The 14,265-nt window shown below is 51.7% G+C and overlaps 1 protein-coding gene across 1 annotated transcript in view; it reads left to right on the forward strand.

Annotated features, from left to right (window-relative positions):
* The first annotated feature begins 2,857 nt into the window (after positions 1 to 2,857).
* Positions 2,858 to 14,265, forward strand: part of PRKX (protein kinase cAMP-dependent X-linked catalytic subunit) — a 44,920-nt gene continuing 33,512 nt past the window's right edge. Inside the window, exon 1 of the mRNA XM_087813558.1 lies at positions 2,858 to 3,032. Within this exon, the coding sequence (XP_087669684.1) occupies positions 2,867 to 3,032 (166 nt within the window). The 5' untranslated portion in view covers positions 2,858 to 2,866. The remainder of the gene's footprint in view (positions 3,033 to 14,265) is intronic.

Raw genomic sequence — 14,265 nt, forward strand, 5'->3', positions numbered from 1 at the left:
CCTCATCAAATGCAACTTTTATTCCACTTGAATTCGGCAACTCGCCCCTCTAAGCTGCATTTAGGGTTCATTCTGGTTGAGGCAGGCGCCCATTCTTGAGGGTCACCGACTTTGGTATCTCCTTGCCCCCCTCCCCAAGACATAAATGCCTAGTAGCCAGCTCAGGAATGGCCTCAGGATTTTTTAAAAATTTTTTTCTTTCTTGGCTTTCAAGGGCTATTGCTGTGGCCTGAAGCCTTTTTAGTCTCTGCAGATGAAAGGGGCCTTGCACAGCCAGGTGTTGCGAAACCTGCCCGAGGGGCCTTTATAGGGAGAGGAATGGTTAGGTGGTCAGGCTCCCAGGGGTGGTGTTGGTGGGGGGAGATCAGAGCCCCTCTGCAGCCCAGAATTTCATCCTGAAATGTCCTGTCTGGGCGCAATGAGAAGGGCAAGTCCTGAAGTCACTGGGAAACCCTAGCTTGGGAGCCCTGACCCTCACCAGGCCACCAGCGCCACAAGTCACAAGGGTCCAGTCCACGTGGAGAGGGCGCGCGCTCCAAAGGGAGATGCGCGCTCGCCCCGCATGGATACGCGCACTCGCCCCGCATGGACAGTCCTGGCGACCCCAAGCCCTTGGGCGCAGCCAGGGCTTGTTGGCCCGAGCGCACGGAGGCCTCTTTGTTCTATCCAAGCGCACGGGGCACCAGCGCGCATTTTTCACATTCCAGCTCAAGATTTCGAAACCGAGTGGAGAGCAAGCGTCACGCCCCGTGGAAAATGCCACCCACAAAGTGCCCATGAAGGGGAGGGGGGTGAGGGTGGGGCGAGGCCGGCAGCCAGGGCCAGAAAAAAACCACACCCAGAGACGGGCTCGGGTTTCCTGTCGCCCTCTCCCCTGGTGTTTGCAAAAAAAAACACACACCAAAAAAAAAAAAAAAAAACAAAACCAAAAACGCTTCCCTTCCGAAGTTCTCACTGATTCGCGGCCTCGACTTTCCAAGAAACTGGAGAGGACCCAGGGGTAGGAAACTCGCTCCAAGGGCAGAATCGCTGAGACCCCAGCTAACAAGGTATCAGGCTGGGTGCGCGGTTGCTGCGTAAAAGTGCGGTCGGCAGACCCGCAGCCGGGACAGCGCGGGGCCTGGTTAGGACCTTCGCTTCCAGGGCGCGCTAGGCCCCTTCTCCAGGCCGGGGCCTTGTGCGTTTTAACCGCATGCCCCCGAGGAAAGAACGGCCTTTGAAAGCACTGGATACCCAGTTACGCACTAGTGCTGCATCTGAATCCGTAAGTATGTCCTGGGACACACACTAGGAGAAAAAAGAAAATAATAAAATAAAATAAAATAATTAAAATAAAATAAAATAATAAAAAATAAAATAATAAAAGATATAAAATTAAAATAAAATAAAATAAAATAATAAAATAAAATAAAAAATAAAATAAAATATAAAATAAATATAAAATAAAATATAAGATAAAATAAAAAATAAAATAAAATATAAGATAAAATAAAAAATAAAATAAAATATAAAATAAAATAAAAAATAAAATATAAAATAAAATATAAGATAAAATATAAAATAAAATAAAAAATAAAATATAAAATAAAATATAAAATAAAATATAAAATAAAATAAAAAATAAAATATAAAATAAAATAAAAAATAAAATATAAAATAAAATAAAAAATAAAATAAAAAATAAAATATAAAATAAAATATAAAATAAAATATAAAATATAAAAAAATAAGGTAAAATAAAATAAAATAAAATAAAATAAAATAAAATAAAATAAAATAAAATATATATATATATATTGCTGTGTGTCTGAAATTTACATGCGTCTGGGCTCCTACCCTGTTCCTGGTGTCGGGGGGAGAGGGGTGCAGGGGCCCATTAAGTCGCACGCACCACCTTTGCTGTCCTGTCTCTAAAAATCTTTTTTTTTTTTAAATTTTTTAACTGTTTAAAATAGAGTTCTTCTGGAATAGTTATGGATTCAGAGAAGCTGCGCACAGGCGTCCGGGCAGGTCCCGCGCGCTCTGCGCCTTTGGCACCGCCGCGGGGGCCCGTGCGCCCCGCGCAGCCCACCGAGCGCCGCGTGCGCCTCTAACTCCAAACTCAGTTTCATTTCTTTTTTTTTTTTTTTTTTTTTAACTTTACTTTGCTTGGAACCACGCCCTCCGCGCCCCAGCCGGTCCCGCCTCCAACTTTCTGGGCGATCCCCGTGGCCAGCCTGCGCGTTCCCCGGGGGAGCTCAGCAGGGACCGCGCCTTGGGGAGCCCCGGGAGGCAGAGGGGGGTGTGGGCGCCTCCCCGAAGCCGGCCACCCCGGGGCCGCCCGAGCCGCCGCCACGCCCCGGCCTCGTGGTTCCAGGGCGGGCACTCGGCGAGGGCGGAGCGCGCGCGCTCCAGCCACAGTCCCCGCCCCGCGGGCCGGGTCCGGACGGGCGGGGAGAGCGCGCGGCCCCGCCCCGGCTCCTTCCGCCCGGTTCCCCATTACCCGGCGCTCGGCTCCGGTGCCCGCGGCGGACGCGGCGGCCTCGGGACGCGAGGGAATGAACAGGGCGCCCGGCGCGCGCGGCCCGGACCCCGCCTCGCCCCCGCCCACCCGGGCCGCGCCCCCCGCCGAGGTTGCGCCCCGACCCCCTCCGCCGCCCCGCCCGCCCCCCGAGGCCGCCGGCTACTCCCACCAGCTGCTGCTGCTGCTCCTGCAGTGAACGCCGCCCCGCGCCCCGCCATTGTCCCCGCCGCTCCGCCAGCTGCGCCGGGACGCGGGGGGCGCGCATGGGTGGGAGCCGCTGATGCCGCCGCCGCCGCGCCGCCCTCCGAGGCTGCGTCCCGGGAAGCCCGGCCCCCGTCGCCCTCCGGCCTGGAGCGCGCCCCCATGGAGGCGCCCGGCTTGGCCAAGGCGGCCACGGCGGACCCAGACCCTCCGGAGAGCCCAGGGGAGACCTCCGACGGGGCGCCCGCGCCCTTGCCGGGCTCCGACGCACCCTCGCCCGAGTCGCCCGCCTACCGCCTGCAGGACTTCGACACGCTGGCCACCGTGGGTGAGTGCGCGGCGCGGGGACCCGGCCCAGGGGCGCCCCGTGCCTCCCGGGACGCCGGCGTCAGACAAAGGGCCCGGTGTTTCCTCGCCCCGCCGCCTCCCGGGCACGGATCTGCCCGGCCCCGCCTGCTCCGGCTCCCGGCGCCGGGGTGCCCCTGCGCGCTGCGTCCCAGCGACGCCCCACGTTGGAGCGAGCCCCCCTCCCCTCCCTGCGGGCTCCCCGCCTCGCGCCCCCAAGGCCGCCTTCTTTAGACCCTCACCCCACGAAACTACCCCAGTGTCTCGGCCCCTAGACGGCGCAGAAGTTCCTGGAGGTCACGGCACCTTGGGGACCCCGCGCGCCTTCCCAGGCAGGGACGCCCCTGGGGACGCAGGCGGCGACTCTCAGGGCACCTGCAGACCTGAGCGTGGCCAACCTGCCCTCTGCCCAGCGGCAGGAGGCACCCTCGTGGCGCTGAGCCCGAGCTGCAGCTTGGGGGACAGGTGTACCGGGGCGCTGTGGGGTGGGGGGCCCTGGGGGGTGAGACGTTTCCTGGACCCGCGCGTGCTTATTTTTTTTTTTTTTCCCCATCCCGTGCATGCGACACTTGGCCTTATTTTGTCACGCTTACTTCCTTTTGTCCCCTACATTTAAAGTTGCCCCCCCCCCGCCCCCCGACGGGACAGCTGGAAATGGAAGATTTCCGTTCCCCGGGCGCGCGGATCCCCAAACGCGCGCGCGCTCGCTCGTGGGGTCGCCCTGAGCGCGTCCCAACTTCCCGACCGCGCCCAGGCTCTGAATTCGAGCTGCGCGCACCCGCCGGCCGGTGGCTGCTTGGCGACTGTCGCTAAGGGGCTGTGCCAAGGCGTCGTTTGCCGGGAAGATGAGCCCGGTGGGGGACACGCTGAGTGACCCTGGGGCAGGGCTGTGTAGGTGCTTTCTTGTCCGGCAACATGTTTTTTTTGGAAAGGAGGAGAGACGGGGAAACAGGGGGCTCAAGGTCGTGAGGTCACGGCTTAGGGCTCGGTAATGACAAAAGGGACCCACCCGTGGAGAGGGAGACCTCTCTTGTCCTTCAGTGGGCTTCTCGCCCGTGTGTATTGGGTGTGAGGGAGGGGTCGCCGGGAATCCTGATTTGGGAAGGAAGGTGTGGGAGGAATCCTCCCTCTCCTGTTGGATCGCCCTCTCCATCCCTGTCTTCAAATCTATCTATTGACCTGTTTGTATCTATGTATCTATCTGTCCCACCACCCATCCACCCATCCATTTTTCATCCATTTAACTGTATCTATTTCTGTCCATCCATCCATCTATCCATTTTTCATCCATCCAATTATATCTATTACCCATCCTCCATCCATCCATCCATCCATCCATCCATCCATCCATCCATCCATCCATCCAACTATATCTATTACCCATCCACCATCCATCCATCCGTCCATCCATCTAAATATATGTATTATTTGTCCATCTAGCCATCCATTATCCATCCATTTTTCATCCATCTAACTATATTATCTGTCCATCCATCCATCCATTTATCATCCACCTAAATATATGTATTATTTGTCCGTCCGTCCATCCATCCATCCATCCATCCATCCATCCATTTTTCACCCATCTAAATATATGTATTATTTGTCCATCCATCCATTTTTCATCCATCTAACTATATTATCTGTCCATCCATCCATCCACCCATCCATCCATCCAACTATATCTATTACGCATCCACCATCCATCCACCCATCCATCCATCCATTTATCATCCATCTGAATATATGTATTATCTGTCCATCCATCCATCCACCCATCCATCCATCCAACTATATCTATTACGCATCCACCATCCATCCACCCATCCATCCATCCATTTATCATCCATCTGAATATATGTATTATCTGTCCATCCATCCATCCATCCATCCACCCATCCATCCATCCAACTATATCTATTAGGCATCCACCATCCACCCATCCACCACCCATACACCCATCTGTCCATCCATTTTTCATCCATCCAACTATATCTATTCATCCATCCATCCATCCATCCATCCATCCATCCATCCATCCATTTTTCATCCATCTCAATATATGTATTATCTGTCCATCCATCCATCCATCCATCCATCCATCCATCCATCCATCCATCCATCCATCCATCCATTTTTCATCCATCTAACTATATCTATACGTCTATCCATCCATCCATGTAACTATATCATGTGTCCGTCTATCTCCCTCCCTCTCCCCCCATCTTTCCCTCTACGCTGTCTCACTTTTCCTCCCTCCCTCCCTCCCTCCCTCCCTCCCTCCCTCCCTCCCTCCCTCCCTCGTCTCTCTCTGTCTCTCTTTCTCTGTGTGTCTCTCTCTCTGAAGCTCTGCTGGGCTAATTCAAAACCCGGCCGTGTTTTCCGTGGCACCAGAAAGGGAGAGAAACCCAGGCCAGTGCAGCTACACAGAAGGTGGAAACCAAGCAAACAATGGAAAGTTGTGGGAGGACCCGCCGTCCCTTGGCACACACCTCCCCGCCATTGTATTCCTCTTGGGCACGCGCCTGGGTCTGTTGTGAAAGGTGCCGGGGCTGGGAGCCAGGGCAGCGAGCCCGTGCGGGGCAGGTGGGTGGGCCACAGACCTGACCTCGTCTGGCTCCCCGTGGGCGCTGCCAAGTGGGCACAGGGGCCCAGTGACTCATCTTGTCCTTAGAGTAAGACTGTCGCCGCCTCTGGGGACCGACCGGTCCGGGCTGGGCTGGGAAATGAGCTCTTGCGTCCAGTCGTCTTTGCCGCTCTTAACGAACACGATATATTTTTGTTTTTATTTATAATTTATGTATTGAATTTCAAAGAGAGAGGGGAAGAAACTCGGGTGGTGGTGGGGGGAGGAGAGAGAGAGAGAAACATCGATTTGTTGTTCCACTTATTGGCGCATTCATTGTTGATTCCTGTATGTGCCCTGTCTGGGGGCCGAACTGCAACCTTGGGGTGTCCGGAGGCGCTTGCTCATCTGGGATAACTTCCCGGGGGCGTCAAGGGCCTGAAAGGAGAGCCCAGTGGTCCATGTTTCCGATATTGGACAAGCAGGGGACAAGGTCCCGGACTTGTGTGTGTCTCCACCCCCTGGAAGCTTCAGGGAGGTTTTCTGCAGCCTTTTACCTCCGCTCGTTTCTTGAATATTGGTGAGAGATGAATCTGGGCATGATTAATTTAAGAGACAAAGCTTAAAAAAAAAAATCACAAGCCTTTCCAGTCCATTACCATCCTGTCTCCGAGCCAACATCTCCCCAATCTTAGCTCATCTCATAAGGTGCAGTCGGCAAAAGGCAGGGGCTAGGTCGGGCTCTCCACCTATGGTTAGAACCCAGGCAGGGCCCGGCATGAATGCTCAGCATACGAAGCTTCCAGCTCAGGAAAATAACTTCATTTTTTATTTTTTATTAAATATGGTGTTTTTTTTTAATTTAATTTTTTAAAATATATCTTTATTGATTTCAGAGAGAGGAAGGGAGAGGGAGAGAGAGAGAGACAGAAACATCAATGATGAAAGAGGCATTGATCGAGCCTGCAACCCGGGCATGTGCCCTGACCGGGAATCGAACCCTGATCGCCTGGATCCCAGGTCGACGCTCAACCAATGAGCCACGCCCGGCTGGGCTAAATTTGTTTTTATTGATTTCAGAGAGAGAGAGATAGAAACATCAATGATGAGAGAGAGGCATCGATCAGCTGCCTCCTTCATGGCCCGTGCTGGGGATTGAGCCCAAAACCCCGGACATGTGCCCTGCCCTAGAATTGAACCATGACCTCCTGGTTCCTAGGTCAATGCTCAACCACTGAGCCACGCCGGCCGGGCTCAAGAACATATTTATCACCCCAGGGTAGACCGGTCCCTGTGAGCAGTCATTTCATTCCCCATCTCTCTCCCGAACCCGTGACAACCACTAGCCTGCTTTCTGTCTCCAAGGACATCCCGGTTCTGGGTTCCTCTATATTTCCCAGGCACGTCTCCTATCTCACCTCTCCCATCTCTAAGGGGTTCAGGGGACAGTGCCGGGAGAAGGTGAGGAGATTCATAGCCAACAGCTCCCTGCTCAAGAGGAAAGGTGAAAAAAAGGGGGGCCGTGGAAAGAAAATACGAGGCGGGAAAGGCCCGGTGAGGCAAACCAAGAGCAGAAGCGAACAGTCAGAGTGAGGGCGACAACGATGGGCACTCGGGCGGCAGACACGTGCACAGAACGCCTGCTGTCCCTGGTTGAACAGAACCACCCCCCCCCCAAAAAAAATTCATGCTCCCCCAGAACCTCAGAAGGGTCTCTGCAGATGGGATTCGTGAAGGATCTGAGATGAGGTCGTCCTGGGTCAGGGGGGCCCTACACCCAGAGACACAGAGGCAGAGACGGGAGGGAGGCGGCCACCAGCCCAGGACACCGGGAGCCCCAGGAGCTGGAAGAGGTAGGAAGGACCCTCCCCTGGAGCCTCCGACAGGAACACAGCCCTGGGACCCCTGGATCTCGGCCGTCTGGTCTCCAGGACTGTGGGCCTGGCTAAAGCTGGAGCACAGGCGCCCACTTCTGAGGAGGCCTCTGCAACTCATTGCATGACAAAGGCCTTCTCCAGGGCCGGATGGAGCAGAGCCAAGACCTCGCGTTTCCCCTGCGTCCACTCCTGCAGTGAGGACAGGCCTCCACACCGTGTCCAGCTCCTCTCGCCCCGCTTTGTAAACCCAGGGTGAGAACCCGCTTCCCAGGTGGCTGGGTCCAAGACCACCACCTTCCGTCCGTCCCTACCTTGGCCTTATGGTCCACTGAGGCTTCTGTAACAAAAATACCCTAAATCGAGTGGCTTATAGACAACACAGATTTATTGTTTACAGTTCTAGAGGCTGCAAGTCTGGCTTTGTGGTGCCAGCATGGTCGGGACCTGGCGAGAGGTCTCCTCCGCCTTGCAGATGGCTTTGGTCTCACGTGGCTGTGGCCTCACGGGGTGGAAGGCAGAGAGGGGAACCCAGTTTTTTTGTGTATCTCTTATAAAGGCATCAGTCTTAACATGGGGGTTCCACCCTTATGACCCCATTGAATCCTAATTCCCTTCCAAAGATGCCAATCCATTGCGGGGGGTAGGGCTTCAACATACCAATTTTGGGGGGTCACACATTCAGGCCACAACACTAGGATTGGTCCTCACGTGCTTTCTTGCCTTTCTTCTCTTGAAGTCCTGCCCTAGCGATAGATTTTGATGACCTTGTCACATCCTGGAATGCCCAGGGGAGGTCACCCCTTGCCCTGTGTTCGGGGACGACCCACCATTGCCCGACGTGGGTCGCCCATGGGGACACCATGATAGGGGAGGGTCTCAGACCTGCTTCCTGGAGGTGTCCCTCCACGGCCGAGGACCACCAGGGCGACCACCTTTGTCACCAGACGGGAAGGGCGGAAGCACCGCGTGTCACGGAGCGAGGTTTCGGTTCCGCCCGCCCCTCCCCGAGCTCACGGGAAGCTTCTAACCACAGTGTCCTTTCTGGAAGGGTTCAGAATTCTCAGTACACTGCTTTCTGTCTCATTGGGAGCCGCATGCTGGGGATTTCTCTGTTATTTTCCCCAAGTTTTTGGGTTTTGTTTTGTTTTTTTTTAATATGTTTTTATTGATTTCAGAGAGAGGAAGGGAGATGCAGACAGATGGAAATATCAATGATGAGAGTCATGGATCGGCTGCCTCCTGCACGCCCCCGGCGGGGGATCGAGCCCGCAACCCGGGCATGTGCCCCGACCGGGAATCGAACCCCGATCTCCTGAATCCTAGGTTGATGCTCAACCACTGAGCCACCCCCACTAGGCCCCCCAAGTTGTTTTTTTTTTCAGACAACCACATGGTCACCCCCTTCAGTGCCATTTAAGCAATGTTCCCCTTTCCCTTCCTCTTTGGAACGCTCCACGCTGTTTCCTGCTGAAAAAAAAAAAACAAAACACACGACAGGTCAACTTTTTTTTTTGAGATTGTCAACGGTGTGTGCAGGCGGGGGGTTGGGGGGCGGAGGACAATCGTGTCCCTTTATTTTTCACAAGGATTCGTGAGCAGGGGGTGGCGGGCGTAGACAACATTGCAGTCGTCGCTTCCCCTCCATCTGTTACTGTGTGCCAGCCGGGATGAGAGACGGCGAACTGGGGGTGCAAAATGCCGCTGAGGCTGTTTGCCAGCTGCCTGTCTTTGGGCAGGTGGCATCTCTTCTCTGCAGCCCTCGTGGCCAGCAAGAAAATGTAGGAAATGTAGCTAATGCCTTGACCAGTGTTGCTCAGCGGTTAGAGCGTCGGCCCGGGGTCCCCGAAGGTTCATGGGTTCGATTCCCCATCAAGGGCACATACCTGGGTTGCAGATCTGATCCGTGGCCCCCGTCAGGGTGCATGCGGGAGGGCAACCGACCGATGTGTCTCTCTCCCATCGCGGCTTCTCTCTCCTTCCCTTCTACTCTCTCTAAAAATCAATTGGGGAAAATACCCTTCATTTAAGGTGAACAAACAAACAAAAAAACTCAGCTAGTGACCGCGCAGGGCTTCTGTGGGCAGACTGGCTAATGCCCCTGCTGTGCTTGGCATTGGCGTGGGCGTCGTAAAGGACAGCCTCCCAAACACCACTGTGCATTCACTTATTCACTCACAGGTAGGGTGGCTGGCGTCGCCCTGTCTGGGTGGCACCTCCCCAGGTAGCACCGAAGGCACCTGGGCCTTCGTTGCTTTTCCACGGCTGAGTCATAGGTCCCGGAACGGAGGGACCGCGTTTCGGTCTATCCAGATGGTCCATTCATTTCCTTAGGGAAACAAAGTGGGAAGACTCTGTGCCCTTAAAGAACAGTCATTTATTATCTCCCAGTCCCGGAGGCCGGGAGTCGTCGGAGATGAAGGTGTGGGCAAGGGCTGGTTTCTCCCGAGGCCCCCTCTCCTTGGCCTGTGGACAGATGTCTACGGCCTGTGTCCTCACATGTGTGGACATCCTTCTGTGTGCGTCTGTGTCTCCATCTCTCTTTTTTGTTTTTTTGTTTTTTATAAAGACACCAGTCCTATTGGATTAGATTCAACCTAGTGACCTCATTTTACCTAAATCACCTCTTAAAAGACCCGTCTCCAATGACAGTGCCCTTCTGTGCTGCTAGAGATTGGGACCTCAACGTGCACATATTTTTTTTTTTTTTTTGGTGAGGGGACCAATTCAGGCCATTATACCCCTGAATGTTATGTTTTGTTTTGTTTGTTTGTTTAAATTTATTGATTTCAGAGAGGAAGGGAGAGAGAGAAAGAAAAAAAAAATCAATGGTGAGAGTCATTGATCGGCTGCTTCCCGCATGCCCCCGACTGGGGATCGAGCCCGCAACCCGGGCATGTGCCCTGACCGGGGTTCGAACCGATATTGCCTGGATCCTAGGTCCACACTCAACCGCTGAGCCACGCCCAGCTGGGCCCCATGAATGTTTTAATGCCTCTGACGATGCCTCAGAGTCCCTGTAAGGCCGTGGTTCTGCATCTCGCCAGGTAGATTTCATTCATCAGCTTTGAGGGCAGGAGGTAAGACCTCCCCTTTTTTTTTTTTTTTTTTTACCACAAAGACGGTGGTTGTAGTTTGCAGACATGCCCCCTGCTTGGTTCCCGCATCAGCTCTACCTGCCTTTCCCTGCATCGCCACCCACTGTGCTTCTTTATTGCTTATTGCATTTTCTTAATTTTTGTTGAATTTATTGGAGTGAACGTTGGTGAATAAAATTATAGGTTTCAGGGGTACAGTTCCATAATGCATCCTCTATATTGTATTGTGTGCTCACCACCCCAGGTCTCCTTCCGTCACCACCATCACCACCACCAGTACTTTCTGGACATAGCTCAGCCTTGTCTCATTTCCAAGGGTGGGCGGTGGTGTTATTTGCATGGACTCGGGGCTCACTCTGCTCAGTAGCCCTGTCTTGAGTGTACTAGGAGCATTCACCCCTCCCCTGCACGGGTCACCTCCTTGTTCCGGTCCCTGGGGCGTAGGGCATGGTGACACCCCAGAGGAAGCCCACGGCAAGGTCATCTTCCCTTGGTCTCCTCTTGTGATCTCCCTCCTGGTCTTTCGCACTGTTTTTACCTCCTCCTGTAACAAATTTCCCCCAAACTCGACGTCTTAAAACAACAGGCATTTATATACCTCCCAGTTCTGCAGCTTTCGGGCGTGTAAATGGGTCTTAGGGGGTAATCATCAAGGTGTCGGCAAGGCTGGTTCCCTCGGGAGCCTTGTCTTTCTCAGCTTCTAGAAGCTCCCGTGTTCCCTCTTTCACTTTCTAGAAGTGTTGGGTCAAATCCTTGTCATGCTTCCGTCTCTCTGGTTTCTCTATCCGGCCTCTCTCCTCTGCTAATAAGGACCGTTCCACCCCAGCTGGTGTGGCCCGAAGGCCGAGGGGTCCTGGGGTTCGATTCCGGCTGACAGCATGGACCTCAGTGGCAGGTTTGATCCCTGGGCCTGGTCGGCGAGAGCGGGAGGCAACCCATCGATGCGTCTCTGTCACGTCGATGTTTCTCTCTGTCTCCCTTCTGCTGCTGTGTCTGCAAAGCAATGGAAAAAATATCCTTGATTAAAATAACAATAATAAAGGATTAGAAGAATAATAATAATTTGTGATTTCATTGGTCCCACCAAGATAACGCAGAAGAATCTCCCCATTGAAGGACAACGGATTAGCATCTATGATTAGTACCCAAAAACTCAATATATGCTTTGCCACATAAACTGATATACTCACAGGTTGTGGGGATTCGGGGGGGGGGGGGGCAAGGAGAGTGTGCCGCCCCCAGGGGACAACTCCTTGCAGAACTGGGGTCATCCTTGGCCACCTTCAGTGACTTACTTCCACAAAGGGATCAACCCACAGTAACAGTCAAAAGCTCCTCCAAGGCCCGGCCAGGGTGGCTCAGTAGTTGAGCGTTGACCTGTGAACCCAGGTTCGATTCCCGGTTCAGGGCACGTGATCCCCAGTAAAGGGCCGTGCAGGAGGCAACCTATCAGTGATTCTTTCTCACCATTGATGTTTCTCTCTCCCTCCCTCCCTGTCTGTAAAATCAACAAAAACTTTAAAAAAAAAGACACCTCTTCCACGCATACCTACGGGGAGAAACACTTCATTCCGATTAGGAACAAATGCGACCGTAGGTTTTTGTGTAGGCAGGTGGGTGCCGGTGCTGGGCAAGGGATTAATTGAGTTAATTGAGGCTCTCAGATCTCGGTCTTCTCCCACCTGGCTGGAGCTGCGCACAAGGAATAATTATCACCTCTCTGGGTCCCTCCCTCCCCGCCACCCGCGCTGGGCCAGGAGAACCAGTTCTAAGCCACAGGATTGTCAGGAGATGAGCTGGCAGAGCCTTACCTGGAGGGGGGCAGGGAGTCTGGCCCTCGAGTCCCGGAAGCAAAGCTAGTTTCTACCTGGAGGCCTGAGATAAAGGTGCGGAATGTCGCAAGCAGTGTTGAGCATATGGGTTAATTAACTGATACCACGGGTTCTTTTACATATACATATATATATTTATACATATATATTCACCAAAAAAAAATGTATACACACTTTTTTCTGATAGTTCAAAGGATGTTCCTTTCTTTTCAGATTTAACCCATTAGAATTCATAATTGTTCAAAGTGTGTATACATTTGGGGGGGGGGCCTCTGTGTATATAAACTGGGCAGGTTGTTTTTTTCTGAGTTGCAATGTGGAAAAAAAAAAATAAATAAAACCAACTCTATAATGCTTCTAAGAAGCTCCTAAGTCCAGCAGCATTTCCATACTCCATTGCATGGGTGGGATGGCCGATTCCAGGCTGGCTTGGGTGTGTAGGGTAGGATGCTACCTGTTTGTTTTACTATTAGGGCATTCATGGGGAAGTGCAGTTGGTATTTGGATTATGTTTGTTTCCTTTATTTTATTTTATTTTAATTTATTTAATTTTTTAATATTTTGATTTTATTATTTTATTTTATTTTATTAACTTAATTTTATTATTTTTATTTTATTTTTATTATTTTATTTTATTTTTAATTTTATTATTTTATATTATATTTTATTTTGTTATTTTATTTTATTTTTAATTTTATTATTTTATTTTATATTTTATTTTATTATTTTATTTTATTTTTAATTTTATTATTTTATTTTATATATTATTTTTATTTTATTTTATTTTATTATTTTTTATTTCATTTCATTTCATTTTAATTTATTATGTTATTGTCGATCCTCACTGGAAGGTATTTTCTCCACTGATTTTCAGAGAGAGTGGAAGGGGAGAGAGAGAGAGAGAGAAACGTCGATGTGAGAGACACACATAGATTGGTTGCCTCTCACACGCTCCCCAGACAGGCGGAGGGATCGAACCTGCAACCCAGGTGCGTGCCCTTGACGGGGAATCAAATCCTCCTGCACCGCTGCAGTGCCTGGGGTGTCAGGACACAAAGCAGAGGGAGACTTTCCAGGTGGGAGGCTGCTCCCACGTCTGTGAGTCAACCTGGTCCTCACCTGGGAGTTTCCCATAGGACACCTCCAGGCGGTTTTCCAGCCTTTCATCTCCTGCCAGGTGCTCCTGTGACCTCTCCAAGACCCCCTGGGGTGTCCCCGCCCCACTGAGCCTGAAAGGACTGTCGAGGCTAAACCTGGGGCCTCCCGGGGCTGCACCCTGTGGTTAATCCCAGGTTTGAAAGAATGACTCACCTTTCAGACTGTGTCTTTCCTGCTCGCCTCGGTCCCCCGACTTAACCCACTGGGAGATTTATACGGGTTTTTCCAACAGCTACCTGGAAAAGGTGATTGCGTCCTGCAGTTCTTAGGAGAACACACCAGTTCCTACAGGCGATTGCAGCCCATGCTACTTTCAAAAATAAAGATACAGTTTTTTAAAAAAGCAAAACAGCCCAGCCCGGCGTGGCTCAGCGGTTGAGCATTGATGTATGATCCAGGAGGTCACGGGTTCGATTTCCAGTCAAGGCACAAACCCGGGTTGGGGGCTCCATCCCCAGTAGGGGGTGTGCAGGAGGCAGCTGATCCATGACTCTCTCCCATCGCTGATGTTTGTCTCTCTCTTCCTCTCTCTGAAATCAATAAAAAAAAATATTTTTTTTTTTAAAAAAAGGGGAAACATAAAAATTTTAAAAACACACACACTCTCACTCTGAGTCCTATTTTCAGAAAAATTTGAGAAGATCCTGTTTTTACAACAAAAACAGGATGTTATAATGCGAAACAGAAC

The sequence above is a fragment of the Miniopterus natalensis genome, chromosome X (genome assembly GCF_054644295.1).
Source record: "Miniopterus natalensis isolate mMinNat1 chromosome X, mMinNat1.hap1, whole genome shotgun sequence".
Taxonomy (NCBI): Eukaryota; Metazoa; Chordata; class Mammalia; order Chiroptera; family Miniopteridae; genus Miniopterus; species Miniopterus natalensis.